General features: G+C 41.6%; 1 protein-coding gene across 6 annotated transcripts in view; it reads left to right on the top strand.

Moving 5' to 3' along the window:
• Positions 1–1,828: 1,828 nt before the first annotated feature.
• Positions 1,829–21,960, top strand: part of ptpn21 (protein tyrosine phosphatase non-receptor type 21) — an 83,474-nt gene continuing 63,342 nt past the window's right edge. The window contains exons 1-4 of one of the 6 annotated variants that reach the window (XM_055640345.1): positions 1,829–1,942; positions 4,598–4,672; positions 15,395–15,562; positions 16,836–17,152. In XM_055640345.1, coding sequence (XP_055496320.1) covers positions 16,973–17,152 — 180 coding nt within the window. In that variant the 5' untranslated portion in view covers positions 1,829–1,942; positions 4,598–4,672; positions 15,395–15,562; positions 16,836–16,972. Of the gene's footprint in view, positions 2,062–4,597; positions 4,673–14,089; positions 14,194–15,394; positions 15,563–16,835; positions 17,153–21,960 lie in introns of those variants that run through there. The other 5 variants (XM_055640347.1, XM_055640346.1, XM_055640349.1 and 2 more) reach the window with 5 other exon arrangements.

Raw genomic sequence — 21,960 nt, 5'->3', positions numbered from 1 at the left:
CACGGCGGTCCCCCATGTCGAGTCCTCCATTGTTCTTCCCCTCCTGCCTGCAGGATGTTTGTTCTGTGCTGATCATTACCCGATGGACGTGGTCTTGGGTGGAAGATTGCAACCTTCACGTGGTCCGCCCTGTTTCGACTAAGGCAATCAACTCGACGTGCACAAATGGAAGATCAAATAGAACAAGTTGTCCTACAACTTTAGGCTGTGCACGCCACACGAAAGAAGAAGACATGTGGTCAAAGTTGTTGGGCTGGAAGAACCTTTCCACAAAGTACAGATGGTGCGGCAATGTTCAGCTAATTGGCAGATTGCAAGGCATCCAAGCCATGCTCATCCTTCGCAACACTGGGAACCGGTAGAACCTCAGCAGGTTGTGACCTGATAGGCAACTTTTCACAAAGAGGACAATGTGTATATGTGATGAGCTGCCAGAGGTCATTCAAAATATGGGCCAGTTGCAGGCAAGAGGGACTAGCTTGGTTAGACAGCTTGGTCAGCTTGGATGAGTTGGCCTGAAAGGCCCTCTTCCATGCGGTAGAGCTCTATGACTTTATGTAACTATAGTGCAACAGTGTCAGAGGATATGAATTTTCATGGTGATGAATGATGTTTATAATGAAACATTGTCTTTGATGATATCAAGGTCTTTTCCCAGTTGGTGTTCAGTAAATATCACAAATAATCTCAAATAATCCCAAGAAGATTCTATAATTTAATGCAGCAAATCTGGACGGTCCAGTTTATATGCAAGTTAAAATCTCCCTTAATAACTATTTCCACTATATCCTCCTGCTCATGTTTGCTTACTTAGAGGTGTCTGGTTTCAGGAATGTACTTGGGTAATAATGCCATAAAACTGACTCAGAAACGTAAGAGTAAACTGTCAGACAAAATAGTAAGATTTGACTTGAATACATTCTGGGTTCGTCAAAGTGAAAAGGGTTCGATTTTGATACCAATTTCCAATTGACATATTGGAACCTCCTTTCACCATCGCACTAACCTTTCCATTTCAACCACAAATATTTAATGCATTAGCTGTTTAAATCCTTTCCTGACAGTATGTCATTTGCCGTTTTATTATAGCCTGTGAATATAATTCCAGCTGCGTAAGAAGGAACTGCAGATGCTGGTTTTAACCGAAGATAGACACATAAAGCTGGAGTAACTTAACCGGACAGGCAGCATCTGGAAAGAAGGGATGGGTGACGTTTTGGGTCGACACCCTTCTTCATAATTCCAGCTGTGCATTGTTTGGTGCACCCTTGGTTACAAGTTGTAAGGGTTTATCAATAAAATGCTTTGCCACCACATACGTTAGAGTTATTAAATACAAAACAATAAAAGAGTGTATTCCGAAGTAATCTGCAGCGAAGTATCACCGGGGACAAAGGGCCGCTTAGTTTCCAATCTTAAATTAAACCGCTAATACGCAAGCAGTAAAGAAGTTGGTGGAACAACCAGAACAGCAATAAAATAAAACAAGCTAAATATGTTTGCGACAGCAGCTCAATTTCAACCGCAGCGCTGCAGCCAGCTGTCCCATGCCATACATTCTCCCTGTACATAACATTCCAGGTGCCTGATGTAATGGACCTTTCACACCAGAGGTACCTCAGTATCACTTCACACGTAAGGAGGCTGGGATTAACACCGTTAGCTAAAACAAATCAGAGATACATATTATTTTCAATTTTAAAAGGAAGCGATGCATTTTGGAGTGCAACCGCGAGCAAACGAGTTCGATTTTTCTCTCTCTCTCTCTGCCCCTCTGGGTGACTGTCAAGCGGTCAATGATGTGGGGAAGGGAGGTTAAAGTAGTGCGGCGGAAGGATCGTGGAGGCGGGAGGCGGAAGGGCGTGCACTGTCCCGGTGCGGTTGGTTGGTGGGTCGGTGCGGAGGGACAATACCCAGGGACGGTGAGGAGCCCGGTTGGCGGGTGAGTGGAGGAGGGGGCGCGAGGCGACGCCGCCTGGTCCAGTCCGGTCCGGTCTGGTCCGGTCCGGTCTGGTCCAACCGCCAGGACAACGGTTCTCCTGCAACACGTGAAAGGGGGAGGTAAATGGCCGCAGGGGGCTGGCGAGATCCCACTGCTCCTCCCTGAATCGTGTTGACATTGGTCTCTCTGTCCGTGCATTCCCCGCTGCCGTGGCCGTGGCCTTTCAGCGGAGGCAGGAATTGTTCTGGGGCAGAGGACGGGGGCGTGGTGTTTAACTATGTTTTACCTTTAACACTTGCTCAGAAGGTTGATGTGGAGCGGGGCGATTGTACTCTTTGACACTTGGACTGAGTGGCCTGAAAGACTACACAGCACTTCCTTGCCAGCACTTGCAGTCCTCTTGTTTAGCCACCACATTGTTTGCGTGGTTGGCGGCGTTTCTCAAACATACACTCCCAGTAAACACTCTTTAAAGGTCGCACCTGTTACTGAGTTCCCCTCGCCTGAATTTAAACCCACCTCAACCCCCGCTTCCAATATGCACGGAAATAATTGTTTTTCGATCCTGTTGCCACTTCTCTGAGCGGAATTAATTATATTCTGCTTTCGCTTTACTGTGTTTTTCTAAAGAGTTCCCCTCACTGTTTTGTTTGTTAGAATCAGCATTGATTACTGCTGCCGTGTTCAAATATTTCCATGTAGATTTTTGTGCCAGGATGGGGTAGACTGGTATTCAATTTTTGCTCCTTTGCCACGACAAGAAATTCCTGTACGTCTTGGGTTTGTTTTTATGCGATCATGAAGTTTTTTGTTTTATTGAATCTAAACAGATTCATAAAAACATTCATGTAGTTGTAATTTAACAAAGATCCATTATTACTTATATCCTCGATAATGCCTTTCTCACGGGAACTTTTTAAACGCATTTCATTCATAAAAAAATTAACTTTTCTGAACGGTCTGTCAAAAAATTGAAGCCTTTGTTTGATATATTTTCTGCAAATTAACATTGGAAATTTATGGTGTGCCTGCAAGTTTTCATTGATGGAACTGTTTTGAGTTTCAAATTGTTGAATTTGCTTTTGATAGCTTTACAAATTCTATTGGAACTCTCTATGTCAACCTGTTGGCAGTGAACATGTTCCGGCACAAGAACATTGTCCAGCATGAGAACAATGTTGTGATTAATTTGATTTGGGATCATTATAATTTTATCAAAGATTTCAGAACTCAAATATTAAAATTTAAATAAGATAAGTGATGTTGATGTAAAACAAACGAGTTGATTCATCGAGGTCAATTAATCTTGAAATGTCATAAAGCTAAATATTCCACGATTCTCTTGTTTCTTAAAAGAACCTAAGTTTTCACATGATGGACAAATATTTTCAATATGACAATCACATTTTGCTTGCAACATAAAATTATACTAGTCCTACATTAATCGTTAATTAATTTCAAACGTCCTCCCTGTTGTATTTACCTTAAAAAAAAATTAATGTTTAAGGTAAATCTGGAATGTTACTTTTGGAAGATGACATAACCTGCAGCATGAGTTGCTGGTTTGCTGTTACATAGCCAGTTGTTAAGAAATTTGTATACGAACAAAAACTAGGATTGTTCTTCTTTGAGAAAAGGTTAAGCTAACCTAAGATGGTATTCAACATTGTAAGTGTGTTCATGTAGAATAAATAGGGAAACTTTGTTTCCTCTGGTAATTTGGTTGATTTAAATTACGTGATGAAAGAAGGACGTTTCGGGGAGAAGTTCAAGTGTGAAATGATGGGAAACATTATTTGTGTTTTAACGTTTCAAAAGCATTGCCTGAGAAGATAGTGAAAATAGATTCCATGGTAACCGAACATGTGTTCGAAAATTATTTTTCGAAGTTATGGAGGTAACTGATGGGTTATTGTACTATATTATTTCTTCACACTTGTGACACTGTTTTTGTAACGTTTGGCTTTATGGCTTTGACAGCTTTGCATTGGTTTGAAAATTTTCATGCTATCTCTTGAGATTTATGGCTTCAAAGTTTTGAACAGTATTCATGTCTAATTGGAATATATTTTTCTGAATTTAATGTTATTTGTCATGCTTTCTTTGCAAAGCCACCTTCCCTCATCCTGTAGAATCCTGACTCCACTGTTTATATTTGAAGACCTAAGTTGTTCTTAAATCCAAATTGAAGTTCTCAATTTCTTGCCGAGAGCTGTGACTAAATTGATTTTAAATTATGCATTTTAAAAATGAATGAGTCTATTTTCTGGTGATGTTTCTGGCACTTCATGTGCAGAATAAGGTTTTTTGCATAACTTTGAAAAAGGACAAATTCCTGCTTTGATCTAAAATTTGATATGTTTATGGATTAATTGTCGATTTGTGTCCAATAATAATCTTCCGTTTTACTGATTTTCTGTAAGCTTTAGGAACAACATTAACTTGAAACTATGAGGTGTAGCATTGGAATTAATGATTAGCTTTAGGGGAAACACTTATTAGATATTAAAATAAAATGTATTATATCTACAACATTTTAATGACTGCAGAAATTCAATTCAAATCTTTGAAAGTGTTCTTACATAGTGACTGGGGTAGAATGTTTCTTTTGAAAATGACTTGTTTGAATTCTGAATTTCAATTGTGTTTTGACAGGTAAGAATATGTGTTAACACCCAGAGGTTCTTGTCTCTAATCTCAAAGGATAACAGAGAAAATCCACAGGCAAAGGTAGGCCAGCAATTGCATTTGTTGTTTATTTTTCAAAGTTGTTTTCTTGAATACATATCATTTCTTTTGAGACAAGAATGCTTGGATTTTGAAAATGAGATAATTATTTTTTTGCTTCTTGCCACCTCTCTCTTGGAATGTGGAAGCATTTGGCGATTAAGGGTGTCTTATAACGGAACAAATGAGATGAGAGGTTTGATGTAAAGAGTGGAAGTACAGACTTTGTACAGAAATAATAGAATCCTAACGAGTAGGGCGTGGGGTGATGGGGGTTTGTGGGGGTTGATTTGAAATAAAAATGCTACAGTTAAATGCAAAAGAGAAAACACTTTAATGCTCAACTCATCAGACAACATCAGGATTTTCTGTTTTATTTCATGTTTTATTTGAAAATAGAATGAGAGAGTAGCTCTCTTAATAACCTCTGCGCAGATACTGTTTCATGTAGTTGATCTAATCTGGACTATTTGCATTCTTGTCATATTGCATACAGTAATTTCTGTTTGGTGGTACTTCCTTGCGAACTCCTGAATGTAACTACATTTTCAGTTGTCTATGGTTTCATGTAGCTGAAAAAAGACAATTTTGCCTCTGCTGTAGAGAGTGATCATGAAAAACAATTTTTGATTACCTGGAGAAATTGCTTAATTTTTTCTCATTCAAATTACTTGCCACTAGTGAAAGCATTTTGGTTAAGTTTTCTGATTTCTTTAATGGTCCAATTGTATTTGGCTTTGATATATAAACTTGGCATTTTTGTAAAGTGATACATGACACCAGCCTGATCCAGGTTGTACAGCGCCATTCCATGAATACTGGTTCTATTGCGTGTTTCTAAATCTGATTAGCTATACTTATTAAGTGCTGCAGCTCTCGTTTGTTATTCAATTTAAGAAGCTCAAAGGAAATGCCACGTTGATAAAATGTGATTTTTACACGCAGCTAGCATGTGTGCTCTGCATAACATAATTTCCTTTGTATTGACGTAAATTTTTAATTGAACACACAAATTAATGGAGTACAGTATCTGTCTTAATGAGCTCCACTTTAACATTTATAGACATTTACCAGAAAAGAGGAAAGTTATTGTTTAAAACTTGCAGCTATCTTTCCTTATGGGCTATCAAATCTCCTGATTTAAATTTATTTCGTAGAAGGAACTTACAATAACTCTGACTTTACTGCGTGTGGTAGAAAGGTCAATCGAGTAGGTCACCAATGTGGATAAAGTGAGGACCACATGCGTGGTGATCTGTACGTACGTAGCATTAAACCCTTTGTATTCTTGGAACCCTAATTAGTCTCTGTTCTCTTTTATGTTGCATTGCTTTTTCCATGTTGCCAGACAGTTTGATGAATGTCTTCAGAGAATGAATCATCTTGAATGTTGGTTTCTGAGGCAGAAAAAAGTTCATTATTTGAAATCATAAGGTCCCAAGTACCATGGCACTAGGAACTGATTTAAATTTGAAGTCTTGTTTGAATTATTGGGAGTATAAATTGTGCTATTGTTTCTGGGGCATAGACAACAGTGAAAGGTTACTGCATTTATAAATTTAGAATATTTGGAAAAAAAAGTTCTGCTGACTTCATATTGGAACTTTTAGTTAAATATTTAAATTTACGTTTATAGTCTTTGTATTATCTCTGCAATTTCTGAATAGAATAATGTTTGAGGAGGACTTTCTGTGCAGCCAGATTTACAGAAGCTAATTAACCTATAAACCAGCATGGGATGTGAGAAATCCACATCGTCACAGGTAAAACATGCAAACTCCACACAGACGGCATTGAAGGTTAGAATTGAACCTGGGACACTGGCGGTGTGAGACAGCAGGTCTACTAGCTGCACCGCAGGTCTACCAGCTCAACATTAGACCAATATTTTCAAATATTGTATGAAGAAGTCTGAAGAAGGGTCTCGACCCGAGACGTCACCTATTCCTTCGCTCCATAGATGTAGCCTCACCCGCTGAGTTTCTCTAGCATTTTTGTCTAACTTCGATTTATCCAGCATCTGCAGTTCTTTCGTAAATAATTCAAATTACTGTCTTATCTTTCTTCATGTTTTCTCTGTTCATGAGACCTTTATCTTGGCTCTGTGGGACTACACAACTGAAACCTGGCAGCCTAGCTTCCATCCTGGCTGATGGTGGTTTTGTGCTAAGATGCAATAGCGGTTACTCTAACCCCCCTCTATCCCAGAAATGTCCTATCATCACCATCTTCAAGTAAAACCTATCTCATATCCACCTCCCGTTTGCCTCAAGTACTTCAATCTATTCCCGTCTCCCAAATTCATGTACATCTTTCTTGAATTGACTGTTTGAAACTCCGCACTCAGACTTCCACTCTTCCGACAGTACCAAACTAACAGAATTATCTAAATAATCGTCGTCTTTGGCTGCTTAATGTGGGCACATACACCATTTGGCTCCATCCTGATGCCAGGCAAATATTTGAAACTGAACCAGATTGTTTGCAACATGATATCATTTTATTCTGGGATGAGGTTCAAATCATGTGTTATCATGAAAAAAGCCTATTTCTATATCAGTAATATACTTTGACTCCACATCTACCTGGTTCTGAAGTACTCAGGTCTTTGTCTGGCAGAAGAGAGTGTGAAGGGAAGGAATATTTCACTGCCTCCCTGGCTAAACTTTTTATAAATTTAAGCATTTATCAAGTCATTTTATTCCTTAAAATCTTTTAAAGTAAAAGCACAGAACCTGAAGGCAATAGGCTTTGAAATGAAACAGATAAACTAATATAGAGGTCAATGAATTTGATCTAATAGCTAGATGTCACAGGGATATGGTTGCACGAAAACCAAGTTTGAAATTTAATTATTCCCCGGCATTTGATATTAAAGCAGCAACATATAATATGTGTGTATCCCTCAAGACGGATGCATAATGGTACTAATAAGAAGTAATATTGGTTAAAAAGAACAAGGTACGTTCAGTGTGGTGGAGATCTGAGAAAGTTGAAAGCAAAAATTACTGATTACTGTGGTTAATAGGTAGCCAATCATCAACGACAGTGTTAATGAAAATGAAAATAATAGTTTGAAATAAGAAATTATAACAATCATAGCACAATTAATGTGAAGAGTTGCAATCTTTATAGCCTGAACAAACTAAATTGACGAGTGGTTTAATGCAAGAACTAATACAATGTGTTCTGGCACAGTAGCATACAGAGCCAATAAGTGGAGTGGCACAGCTATTAGTGCTGCTGTCACACAATTCCAGTATCCTAGCTTCAATCCTGATCATGGTTACTGCCTTGTGGAATGAGCATATTGTCTCCCTGCGACTGCAAGGATTTTTCCTTGGGTGCTCCAGTTTCCTCCCACACCCCCCAGATGTGCTGGTTTGAAGGTTAATTGCCTACTTTAAATTGTCCTGGGCATTGGTGAGTGGCATGAGAATTGGGGAGGTGGGGTCTTTATTAATAAGCACATGAGAGAGAATTAGTCACAGGAAAATAAGTTGGGAGATGGAAACAACGGGAATGTTTTAAATGCCAGCATAGACGTAAAACATGTACAATACAGTAAATGTTCTGAAATAAATGACGTACTAGACATACTATTGCACTTGCAAGATTCATTTTATATCAGCATGACAATTATTTTCCTTTGAGTATTTTTTTCCCTGCATTTTCCAGTGTGGCCTGAGCATTACCCTGTCCCCATAGAGCCTTTGGCTCAGCTGCGCAAAGCTTCTGGTGTCTTTCAGCTTAGCGGTTATTATGTAGTTAAATGGCTTGCTGGCCATTTCGTCGTACAGTTAAAAGTCATCATTCTTGTTCTGAATCTGATATTCATATTTGTCAGCCGCTATGGGGTCCAGGACAAGGGGTCACAGCTTAAGGATAAGGGGGAAATCCTTTAAAACCGAGATGAGGAGAACTTTTTTCACACAGAGAGTGGTGAATCTCTGGAACTCTCTGCCACAGAGGGTAGTTGAGGCCAGTTCATTGGCTATATTTAAGAGGGAGTTAGATGTGGCCCTTGTGGCCAAGGGGATCAGAGGGTATGGAGAGAAGGCAGGTACGGGATACTGAGTTGGATGATCAGCCATGATCATATTAAATGGCGGTGCAGGCTCGAAGGGCCGAATGGCCTACTCCTGCACCTAATTTCTATGTTTCTATGGATGACATATTTCCTAGTACAAGTCGGTGGTTTCATGAAAGTTTGTTTATTTAATTACGAGAGTAAAACTCTGCTCATCTGAGACATTTGGGACTTTGGTGCTAGATTGACATTTTATTTGAACTGTTAGATATTATTCCTATTATATCCCAGCATAATAATAATAATTATTTTTTTTAATTTTATTTATTAGAAGTGAGTACAATGCATTGGTACAAAAACGATGTTAACATATTATATTCTCTGTACAACTTCCCTTTTTTTTAAAGAGAGAAGTGAGAAAGGAGAGAAGAAAAAGAGGTTGTGAGAAGTGGAGAATAGTAAGATTAAACGAGAACTTACCAGTTTGAAGTTTGATCTGTATTTTATGAGGAGGAACGTTGAGGGAATACATGAAAGAAACCCGCTACGACGCATGCGTGTCATCCTTCAAAGCAGCGGTGTGAGGTCACAGATACCCTATATTGACCTAAAATAGCAAGATTATCAAAGAGATACCAGCTTAAGATTTGACCCTATGAGGGTGGGAGCGGAGGGCATGTATTCCCTCAACGTTCCTCCTCATAAAATACAGATCAAACTTCAAACTGGTAAGTTCTCGTTTAATCTTACTATTTTACTTCGGAGTCACGTGAGGGACTCCATGAAAGATTTCAAAGCTCTGTGACCTCATGCCGTGGAAAACGAGTCCATGCTTCACAACTGCCTTGGTAGTTAGAGAGAAATTGTTAATTATATTCAAAGCATTCATACCAATTATTTAATGGAAATGATAAATAATATCGAATTAATTCAACTCATAACCCTGTATTCTTCAGGGATAAATTATCATACAGAACTTAAAATTGTTCCCCGAAAAACCGTTCCCATACTGCTAACTGGTTTGTTAACATTTCTGAAACGTATTCTCCAACAACCATCCTGCAATCCTGAGGATTTGGTCCATGGATACATCAAGGCGTTTTGCTGCAGATGTAGCTGCAGCCCTGGTGGGGTGAGAATTAAATATGTTATTGTCCACTCCCGCCTATCATATCCCATATTTCAGCCACCGCGAAATGGTCTGAGTTACACTCTATGGTACAGTATCTTATAGCTGATTAAACGCCAATTCCTTGCCTCTGATAGCCTTTTTTTTCTTACTGTATAACAAAACCGTACTTTACTATACAGAGGCATTGTCCTCCGGGTAGGCCATCAATTCTATGACCTGCCCCGCTAATCCTGGCCTATTTTGTTTAATAATACGGTTCTGGATCACAAACCTCAATCTTCGTGCCGCAATAGTGAAGCCATCCAGTCTTACTTTTAGCAATAACTGGAGCTTATGCACTGTGACTAACGCTATCAGCATTACCATTTCTAGTTAGTTATCCAGATATAATGCTGTAGCCGGCGACCAATTCCTTAGCAAGATCAAAGCCACACTTACATTCCAAATATAGTTATCTTACTGTTTCTTGCCATTAATAACTTGACAATGCACTTTCGGCATTATTCACAGTGCTGAAACACAGTCCTCCATATTGCAGGCTGGTAAGCAACTGTAGCACCCCCGGAACATCCTTATTTCTGTGGTCCAGAAAGTTATCATGGCAGTAATTAGTCCATTTTAATGTGACCTAAATACTGTTATAGAGTAGACCTTCTTCGTGCTGCTGTGATCATGTCCACAGTTCTATCGATAGCCCCATGTCCCATAGCGGTGTTATAGAGTCTACAACCTACTAAATCAATATTTTCTATGACATGGATAGCTATCCTCAGTTACTGGATGCACCAGCAACTTAGGACTACGTCTACCGTTATACATAGTTCCAGCACCATGTCCTGTACCCCGGGAAAACCATAGTTGGGTAAGCCAATCAGGTACTAAGACATCCCCAATACCGATTCCTGTTGAATGTCCCTTCGTACCCCAAATTTATAACTAGACAAGGAGGTAATACATAAATGAAAAACCCCTCCCCTAGTGCAGTGAAACAGCATCTGTAGCTTCTGCCTCAGGATCTGGTATCAATGATACATACCTCGGTAACTGGTGATTTAACCCCGGAAGCAATTCTAATATCCGGCCTTACCTACTTTACTGATTTTAGCAAATACCATCTATCCAACATCCATTTAGTACTTCCAATAATTTTTCGTGGCCTGGTGTCTGCCACTGATTTAGTATCCCTGGTAGATACGTAGCCCATAACCAAATATTCCTTTGGACACACCATTCCCAAGTTTAATTTTCCAATTCATCACAAGCTGGTGATATCTTTCCACCCATATGACTTAAATATGCCATCACCGAGGTATTATCTATCTACCATCTACCATGCTGCAGTTTCATTCCTGAGCAATAAGATTTTTGCCCATGAAATGCACTTAACATTTCTAACCCTTAGTGTTATGTAGGTTAGCTTCTTATATATTCCATCTCCCCCATAGCTCGAGATGGTATCAGTTGTACCATAACCAATTGCACTGGCATCTGTTTGTAATAGCACAGACGGGTTGTGAATAACTATTGGGTTTGGAGCAATACTTAACATTATGTTCCCAACATTGTAATTCTTTAATAGCTTCTATCATTTTTCCATTGGCCAAAATAAATGACCTCTATAATATATGCGCCCATTAAACTCTGTGGCTTTCCATATTAGTAAAGTCATTAACATATTAAATGTGTTAATGGTGTCAATTTTGACTTAAGTGGATGGATAATGAATCCCAGCTGTTCAAACAATTGTTTAGTGGCAACCACTGGCTAACATGCCGATTCATAAGTTATTCCCACAATAAGGATATCATCCAACTATACCATTACTCTATGATTTTGGTGTTGCAGCAGTCCCAACGCTGGTTTAAAATTTTTCCCCCTGTTGGATATTGAGTAGCAAGGATCTTAAAGATTAATACTTGCCATACAGTAGCCTGCTGAACACCAAGTCTTTAGCACTGCTAAAAATATCCATTTTTAAAATGAATATATTGCACAACATTGTGAAGTATTGATAATCCATAATAATACGGCAACCCCCATCTTTCTTATTTCTAATAAAGATATTTGAGACAAATCCTGTTGTTCAGGTTTGGTTTCTTCCATTACCAGCATGTATATCTGTCCGGTATATGTTGTACTGGAGGGTTTTGTTTGTGTAGAAACTCTATCAGATATCCCTTAAAAACTGCTAAGGATATATCTGTCCATAGATATATTACACCACGCTTCAACATGAAGTTGCAATATCCCTCCAACTTCCGTGCTCCCTATTAATGCTGGAGCCCCAAATTCACCTACCTCCATGGTATTGGTGGTAACCAAGTTATTTTTCTTGGTTTCATATGCGGTTGTGGAGAGCCTAATGGTTAATGTTACTTTTGCATCTTCCACAGTGGTCGTCCCGGCCCAAACCCTAAACAGGACGCTGCTGCTGGGTACCTCTGCCCAATTCTTTGTAGTATAATTACAAAAACACTACCTCTCTTAGGATGCACATGAGGTTAATGTCTTCCCCAGATAACCTTTGGATGCTTTAATCAGCCCCAAAGTCAAGCCTCCTCGCCAATTCTTTACCTGTTTAGACAGGTCTCCCCCCCCCAAATAATGGGGTCTATAGCCCTTTGCTTACATAGTATAGCGAACTAGGGTCTAGAGCTGGCTTAATGGCCCTTCAAACTGCACATTGCAAAAAAATAGTGCTAATGGCATCCTTGTGGTCACTAATTTTGTACACCTTATTTAACATGCGGGCCAAAGCTGTTATGCCCGCCATGAGACCTTTCAGAGTATTACGGATTTTCCCAACTCCTAACGGCCTTCCCAACATGTCTGCAAATGCACCTGTAACAATGGCTACATTAAGAGCACCACAATATTCCGGGGTATAGAAGCCTTGCCAACACTTCAGCAAAAATATTAGCTTGAAGTTGATGGGTGGACACACAGTCCTTCAATACTCACAGCCATCCTCTCGCAATCATTCTCCGTGAGTTCTGCTGGCAGTACTGCTCATCATGTTCGGCAGGTTGTTTTCCCCCCCTTCAATAGGGGACAGTGGCTCCATCACCTGCTCAGGCTTTACCCCGTCAGACCTTCCATACCCTCCTCAGAGGCGTCCGACATTTCATGCAGCCCATATGGGAAACTGCTGTGGGACTTATATTATTATTTGCCCACTGTGGCTACCTCCAATCCCGGAGCCTGCCAATATGGAGAATTTTACTCCAGCAAACCGCTCCAGCCGACTTACATGCTCTCGGGCACTCGTCGTCGCGGGTGCTTAATATATGGGACCGCTCCTGCCGACCTTTGTGCTCTCGGGCACTAGTCGCACGCGGTATATCCCACAGCCCGTCCCCATGCCTACGGGCACTGGACCGTTCCCCATGGTCCTGGTACTCACGGGCACCTCTACCCATTTAGGGTGAAGTTTGGCACTCGCTCCCATCTGGGAGATGCTGGTGCCGACATTTATTGCTGGCTGCTGCTGGTCATTAAACAACAGCCCTTCAGCTCTATACTGACATCAGTCGCTGGCTCCCTGCTGTTCAGCATCCCACCAGTAACGACCTGTGGCTGTGCCCTGACGTCCTTAGCTGGCTCCCTGCTGTTCAGCAACACACCAGTCTCTTCAGAATACAGCAAGCACTCTGGAAAAAGCACCAAAAAAGGTAAGGGAAATTTGTTCATACCTGTACTGGTTTTCAGCCTGCCGTTTTCGGAGGAACGTCCTTCCTCCCGCAGCCCCACGTACCCCGTAGCGCAGGTCCATGGGCTGCTGTTCCCGATGTCTGCTCTCTCTCTTTCCGGGTGGTGCAGCTGCTTTAATCAGCTGCGGAGCGCCGAACGACTGCATCTAAAAATAGACCCGACTTGGTCTAGAAACTCCCCGGGCCGTGTAGCTTTGTTTCCCGCCCGGCAGCAGTCTCTTGCCGGTGCGGGGAGCGACGTCGGGCACAGCTGTTCTGTGCTAAAAATAGCCGTTTGGGAATCCTCTCCAGAGGGTTCGCGCTAACGGCTGCTGCTGCTGCTGGTCTGGCTGCAATATTTTTGCAGTCTCCCTCCAGCTCCTGCAGCTTCTTGTATTTCCTACCTGCAAGGTAAGTGGAAAAATTTTTGCAGTCTCTTACCTGCTTCTTTGCCTTTCTCTCTAGGGAGACGTCCTCTCCCACTTCTGACTCGTTCAATGCGTGTATGCGATATGACACGCATGCGTTGTAGCGGGTTTCTTTCATGGAGTCCCTCACGTGACTCCGAAGTAAAATAGATTAGTGAGCGTGGGTGAAAAACCAATAAAGAGAAAGTGAAAGAGAAGGAATAAGTGACGAAGGAAAGCAGGAGGGAGATTATTCCATTGCCACAGTGAGATGTTTTTTTTTTTTGTTTGTTTTTTAAATATTCTAAATCATCTTTCACCCATACCTGAAACTGTTGGTTTTCATGATACTATGTCACCACATGAATCCAAGAAATCAATAAATGGGGACCAACTCCTTAAGAATAGGTCTTGTTTGTCTATTAGGAGGAGTCTCATTTCTTCCAAATGTGCTGTGTCCAGCATATTATTGATCCACATTTTAAATGTTGGTATATTAGCATTTTTCCAAAATTTAAGTATGTGTTTTTGCTGTTATTAACCCATAATTGAAAAATTAGTTTTGGTGTGTATTTAATTTGTTCCCATCTCCACTTACTCCAAATATTATCATTTCAGTGTTAGGTTCCATTTTTGTCTTAAATAGCTTTGAGAATATATCACACCATAATTTATAAAGTTTTGAACAAGAGACAAATGAGTGCGTAATATTGACATTTTGAGAAAGACATTTATCACAAATGGGAGAAATATTTGGATAAAATTTATTCAACCTAGTTTTGGAATAATATAATCTATGTATTATTTTAAATTGCATTAAGTTATGTCTAGCATTGATCGAACATTTATGTATATGTATCAAATATTTTTCCCATGTTTCTTTTGAGATTTTTATCATTAATTATTTTTCCCAGTCTTCTCTAATTGCCTCTGTTGATGGTAATTCTATATTTAAAATACTGTTGTACAAATATGATATTAATTTTGTTGACTCCGCATTGATATTCATTACTTCTTCCAGTGGGTCTAAAATTATACTTTGGAATCTTGGTATATATTTCTTCATAAAGTCACATACCTGTAGGTATTTAAAATATTGATTGTTATTCAATTAAAATTTTGATTTTAGTTGTTGAAATAATAATAAATTTCCCAATTCATACAAATCACCTACCTTTTTAATTCCCATTTTTTCCCATTGTTTATATGTTTTATCCATACCAGATGGTTTAAATACTGGGTTATTCACTATTGGTGTTAACACTAATAAATTTCATAATTTTAAAGTTAATTTTATTTGTTTCCAGATTCGTATTGTATATTGTATAATTGGATTCTTCTTATATAACATATTATTCAGCTTTATTGGGGAAAAAATGATTGCTCCTAGATCCCAGCATAATTATGAATTCACTTTTTTCTGATGTTACACAGTATATAATAAATTTCTCCCCGGTGACTTTTTAGGGAGCATGAGATCCAGGTTCTCTGTTACTTGTAAGGGAACGTGACAGACTTTACCTGGTGACCCAGATGCCAAACGGTTGATATATTGGAAGAGTCGGAAAGTTGGTTAAAAGTTGGTTCAAGAAGCACAGCCCACCCCTGCATCTGAACCCATCTGTTTGCCAATAGGTAAATACTGATGATCTTTGAGAATTATGAATTTTAAAAGATCATTTTATGATTTAAACGATCATTCTATTGAGATTTTGAAAACTGAAAAAGTGGTCAACAGCTAAGTACAGATAATGGTAGGCTTACAAATGGGAGATTTCTAAGAACCATCAATAGATCACTGAAAATTAATAGATACATTAAATCTCTATTAATGAATGTAAACTTTTTTAATGTGTGAGAATATCTATAACTATTTTGAAAGATAGAGGAGCCGCAGAAATAAATATTTAGATATATATATAGATATGCCATTTATTGTCACTATACATGTACAGTGAAACTGAAAGCTGCTCGTACTCAGTGCATACATACAATTTTACACAAAAAACAAGAAACAGAAAACAAAACAGAAGGGAGATGGGGGGGGGGGAATAGGTGCACAAATTCTACGGCGCTACATACATATATACATATATACAGATGGAAGTCCGTGTTGGGCGGTGTAGTCAGTGCATGTGTGGATTTGAATTTATGGTAGATATAATTCTCGGGAAGCAGCTATTCCTGAGTCTGTTTGTCCTGGATTTGATGCACCTATAGCGCCTTCCAGAGGGCAGCAGGTCGAACAGTCCAAACGCAGGATGGGAGCTGTCTTTGGTGATCTTCTTTGCCCTGCTAAGGCAGCGGGAGGTGTAGATGTCCATCAGGGAGGGGAGAGGGCAACCAATGATCCTCTGCGCTGTCCTTACCACTTAGATGCTGAAATTATGGGGAGTGAGGAAATGGTTATGACTGAACAAATCCTTTTTCTCCCATGTGGAAGATGCTAATTGTGCCAGAAATAATGGAGATTCTTGGATCCAGCTAATGTGCAAAGATATGGACTCAAGTTCACAAAAATTAGTGCTTGTTTTCAAAATTTCACAAATTGCTGGAATAACTCAGCAGGTCAGGCAGCATCTCTGGAAAACATGAATAAGTGACGTTTTGGTTTGAGACTTCAAGAAAAGCTTCTCAAGAAAGGTCCCAACCTGAAACATTGCTTATCCATGTTGTCTGAAAATGCAAAGCTTACAGCTTCACTGTGATGTTTCAAAGCCAAAGATTAGCTAAAGAAAGCAGAATATATATTTGTGTCTTATTTATTATCACCAGGTATGAATATTCTCATGGTTAACTTTTCTCCTGTAAAATTAGGGTTGGTATGTTGTATTTGATCTAGCATTTCTTTGAAGGAATGAGGACGATTGAACTTGTATTTATTTATTCATTACTTTTTATTTTCCAGAGCAATGCTTCCCAGAGGCAGGTGGATAAATCTTTTGCTAATTGCTGCTGGATGACTTCTCCATGCACAGTAGAAATAAATTTAAAAGCACAGTGAGTGGAAAAAGTGCAAGAAGTTTAAAGTAACCCTACTTTGCCATGCCATTACCTTTTGGAATAAAATTAAAAAGAACACGACGATATACTGTATCCAGTAAGAGCTGTTTGGTTGTACGGATCCAACTGCTGGACAATGGATTTTTGGAATTCACCCTTTCTGTTGAAAGTACAGGTCAAGAATGCTTGGAAGCTGTTGCACAGAGATTGGAGCTCAGAGAGGTAAGATGCTATATTTTTCGGTGTATAAGTAAGCAGGGTAATATTTTCATTCAGTTCAGTAATACCAGATTTCCTTGATCTTTTGGAAAAATTATAATGGTCACTGGTGGCACAGGGGATGTCAGTGAGGACTGAATAGAGGCAGGAATGGGGATCAGTGCGGGATATAGAGGAGGGGTCGCAGGATAAGGGGGTGGAGGGGGGCGAGGTGGGGAGGAAGGAAGGTCAGCACTCCTCGGACAGCATCGCCCCGCTGCCTTGGCCGTCTCTGTCCACCGCCAAGTGCCGCCGCTAAAGGGGGAGGCGGTTGGGATCTCCTCGCCACCGCCTCCCCTCCTCCGCCAGCCAACAGCAAGGTGCAGGGCCGAGTGGTGCAGCTCAAAGATCCTATAGGATCTTTGGTGCAGCTGCTTCAGATGGCGGAAGGAAGCCTCCCCCTCCCTCCCTCCTCCCGGCCTCGGCTTGCGGGAGGGTTTGTTTTGAAAGCGGTTATCGCCGTTAGCGGATTTGCAAGCAGCGGCCGCTATCAGGGCGGGCGGGGTGCAGGAGGAGGAGGTAGTGGAGCCGCTAAGATTGGCAATCACCGAGGTACACTGTTGAGTAGTGTAACAGCGGCAGGGAAGAAGCTGTTCTTGGACCTGCTGGTCCGGCAACGGAGAGACCTGTAGCGCCTCCCGGATGGTAGGAAGGTAAACAGTCTGTGGTTGGCGTGAGAGCTGTCCTTGGCGATACTGAGCGCCCTTTGCAGACAACGCTTGCTTTGGACAGACTCAATGGAGGGGAGTGAGGAACCGGTGATGCGTTGGGCAATTTTCACCACCCTCTGCAGTGCTTTCCGGTCGGAGACAGAGCAGTTGCCATACCATACTGTGATACTGTTGGTAAGGATGCTCTCGATGGTGCAGCGGTAGAAGTTCACCAGAATCTGAGGAGACAGGTGGACCTTCTTTAGTCTCCTCAGGAAGAAGAGTTGCGGAGATGTTGACCCCAGGAACCTGAAGCTGGAAACATGTTCCACCTCCGTCCCGTTAATGTGGATGGGGGTGTACGTGCCGCCCCTAGACTTCCTGAAGTCTACAATGAGCTCCTTGGTCTTCTTGGAGTTAAGGGCCAGGTTGTTGTCAGCGCAACATGCTGCTAGGAGCTGGACCTCCTCCCGATAGGCCGACTCATCGTTGTTGTTGATGCGGCCAATCACTGTTGTATCATCTGCATACTTGATGATGATTTTAGTACCATGTACCGGTGTGCAGTCGTGGGTGAAGAGGGAGTAGAGGAGGGGGCTCAGCACACAGCCCTGTGGAATGCCGGTGTTCAGGGTGAGAGTTGAAGAGGTGTGCTTGTCTAACCTAACAGACAGGGGTCTGTTGGTTAGAAAGTCCAGTATCCAGTTGCAGAGGGAGGGGTCGATGCCCAGGTCACCGTGTTTGGTGATCAGTTTAGAGGGTATAATGGTGTTGAATGCTGAGCTGTAATCGATGAACAGCATTCTTACGTAAGTGTCTCTGTTGTCGAGGTGGGAGAGGGTGGAGTGAAGTGCCGTTGAGATGGCATCCTTCGTACTCCTGTTCTTGCGGTAGGCAAACTGATAGGGATCCAATGTGGGGGGTAGGCAGCCTTTGAGGTGTGCCAGGACCAGCCTCTCGAAGCACTTGGTGATGATGGGAGTAAGTGCAACTGGGTGGAAGTCGTTGAGGCTTGCCGTAGTGGAGTGTTTTGGCACCGGCACGACGGAGGTGGTTTTAAGGCACGTGGGCACAACTGCTTGGGCAAGTGACAGGTTGAAGATGTCAGTCCAGATGTCTTGTCAGCTGCGCAGCACAGGCCCTGAGGATGCGCCCGGGGATGCCGTCAGGGCCAGCAGCCTTACGTGCATTAGACCTACTCAGTGCCACCTACACATCGTAGGGGGTGAGTGTGAGGGGCTGGTGATCGGCAGGGAGCACAGCCTTGATGGCCATCTCTAGATTGTCCCTGTCAAAGCGGCCATAGAAGTGGTTAAGCTCCTCAAGGAAGGAGGCTTGCTGGATGTGGGGGTGGTGTTGGTGGGCCTATAGTCCATGATGGCCTGGATGCCTTGCCACATGCGTCGGAGGTCGGAGTTGTTGTTGAAGTGCTCCTCAATCCTTAGTTTATGGCAGTGCTTGGCCTCCTTGATGCTCCTCTTCAGGTTAGCCCTGGATGAACTGTAGGCTCAGGCATCGCCTGACCTGAAAGCGGTGTCCCATGCTTTCAGCAGTAGCCTGTCCTCGCTGTTCATCCATGGCTTCTGATTCGGGAATATGGTCACCCGTTTGAGGGAGGTGACACTGTTGATGGTGGAGTTTATAAAGTCCAGAACAGAGGATGTATAGGAATCAATGTCCGTGTGGGAGTCAAGGGTGGCCTGGGCTGCAAACGCTTTCCAGTCAGTGTTTTCAAAACACTGCTGAAGTATGGAGTCCGCCTCCTCTGACCAGATTTTAACAGTAGGAAGAGTGAAGGGATATAGACTGCAGAATACAGTTCTTGGCATTATAACCATATAACAATTACAGCACGGAAACAGGCCATCTCGGCCCTACAAGTCCGTGCCGAACAATTCTTTTTCCCTTAGTCCCACCTGCCTGCACTCATACCATAACCCTCCATTCCCTTCCCATCCATATGCCTATCCAATTTATTTTTAAATGATACCAATGAACCTGCCGCCACCACTTCCACTGGAAGCTCATTCCACACCGCTACCACTCTCTGAGTAAAGAAGTTCCCCCTCATGTTACCCCTAAACTCTGTCCCTTAATTCTGAAGTCATGTCCTCTTGTTTGTGCAACAGTTCCATTGACAAAGTCCAATGTCCACAATCGGGTGGAGGGGAATCGGGCTGTGCCCTAGCTTATGGAAGAGCCATTTAGAATCCTGATAACAGAAGGGAAGAAGCTGTTTCTGAGTCTGATGGTGCATGCTTTCAAACTGCTTTATCTACTGCCTGATGGGAGTGGGGAGAATGAATGACCAGGCTGGGAAATGTCTTTGATTATGTTGGCTGTTGTCCTGAGGCAGCGTGGTGTAGATGGAATCAATGGTGAGGAGTCTGGTCTGTGTGATTGGACTAGGCCAAGTCCACACATCAGCAATTTCTTGCAGTGTTGTGCAGAGCTGTTCCCAAGGTAAACTATGATGCAACCTGATGGTTTGCTTTCTATCATCCATCTGTAGAATACTGAATTGGTGCAGAAACAAGGGGAAATTAGAAAGTTCCAGAGAGTCAGGCAGTATTATATTAATACAACAGATCAATTGGATCTAAGTGTTGTTAACAGATTTGGATCTATAGCTCACTATTTACTTATAAATCGTTCACGAACATAGTCAAAATCTATGAGCTGATTACAAATCCTTGGGGGACGCCACTAATCACATTCTGGCTATTTGTGTACATACAATATTGAGTTCTCAACCTCCTAACCAATTCCTTATTCAAGTCAATTAGTTATCCATTTCAATATGCTCTTTTGTCACAGGTTCCGATAAATCATATATGCTTTAGTAGACATTCCCTGTTCTACTAATAAAAACCACTAAGTGCTGAAGTAACTCAGCTGGTCAGGTAGCACTTCTGGAGGACATGGATGGTGATATTTTTGGTTGGGACCCTTCTTCAGGGTGGAGTCGGAGAAAGGTCCCGACCTGAAACATCCCCTATTCATGTTCTCCCAAGGTGCTGCCTGATCCTCTGAGTTACTCCAGCACATTGTGATTTTATTTTTCATAAATTGGCAGCATTTAATTGATAGTAATCTGATGCAACACGTGAGCAAACATAACATTCTTGCTGACAACCAACATGCATTTAGGAGGCATAGATCATGCGAGTCTCAGCTTATCCTGACGACAAATGACCTGGCCAAGCACTTTGATAGTAACGTCATCACGGATTTAGTTGTGCTGGACTTTTCTAAAGCATTTGATGTCATCCCACACCAGAGACTGCTTCGGAAGCTTGACTTGTATGGTATTCGTTCCAACACGAAACGATGGATTTCCAGTTTCCTGACAAAACGTCTACAGCGTGTGTGTGTGTGTGTGTACGGAAAGAGCTCCAATTGGCATCCGGTGTTGAGTGGTACACCTCAGGGCACAGTACTTAGTCCACACCTATTTTTGCTTTACATAAATTACATCCATGAAAAAGTCGCAAGTACGACCAGAGTTTTCTCTGATGATAGTTTGCTGTACCGTCCAATTAAGTCAGCTGATGATGAAGATGCTCTCCAAAAGGATCTCGATACTACGGTTGAGTGGTCACAACAATGGGGCATGCAGTTCAACCCTTCCAAATGTGATACTGTGCGTGTCACCAGAAAGAGGAATCCAGGCGAAACATCTTACAATATACTTTGTGCCACCCTTGAAGAATCCAAACAAACCAAGTATCTTGGCATCAAATTGCAGAACGATCTGTGTTGGATTGGTCAGACTCATCATGCAACGGTAAAAGCAACAGGTGTCCTAAACTTTCTGAGGCGCAACTTTCATCATTGTTCAACTTCTGTCAAGGAGAAGCTATACTTCACCCTCGTTAGACCTAATTTGGACTTGCAGTTGCAGCATGGGACCCATACACAAATAAAAACATTTCTTCCATCGAACGTGTCCGAAGACAGGCAGCTCGATTTGTTACTAACACCTATGAGAGAGAAGCGAGTGTCACCAAACTTCTGAATTCTCTGGGGTGGAACCCTCTCCAAGACAGACGTGAAACCGTTTGACCTGTTTTTACAAAATGTTAAATGGTCAGCTCGACATAGACTACAAGACCTACACCA

This window comes from Leucoraja erinacea, chromosome 9 (genome assembly GCF_028641065.1).
Source record: "Leucoraja erinacea ecotype New England chromosome 9, Leri_hhj_1, whole genome shotgun sequence".
In the NCBI taxonomy this organism is placed as follows: domain Eukaryota; kingdom Metazoa; phylum Chordata; class Chondrichthyes; order Rajiformes; family Rajidae; genus Leucoraja; species Leucoraja erinaceus.
This window is presented reverse-complemented; position numbering and strand designations above follow the sequence as displayed.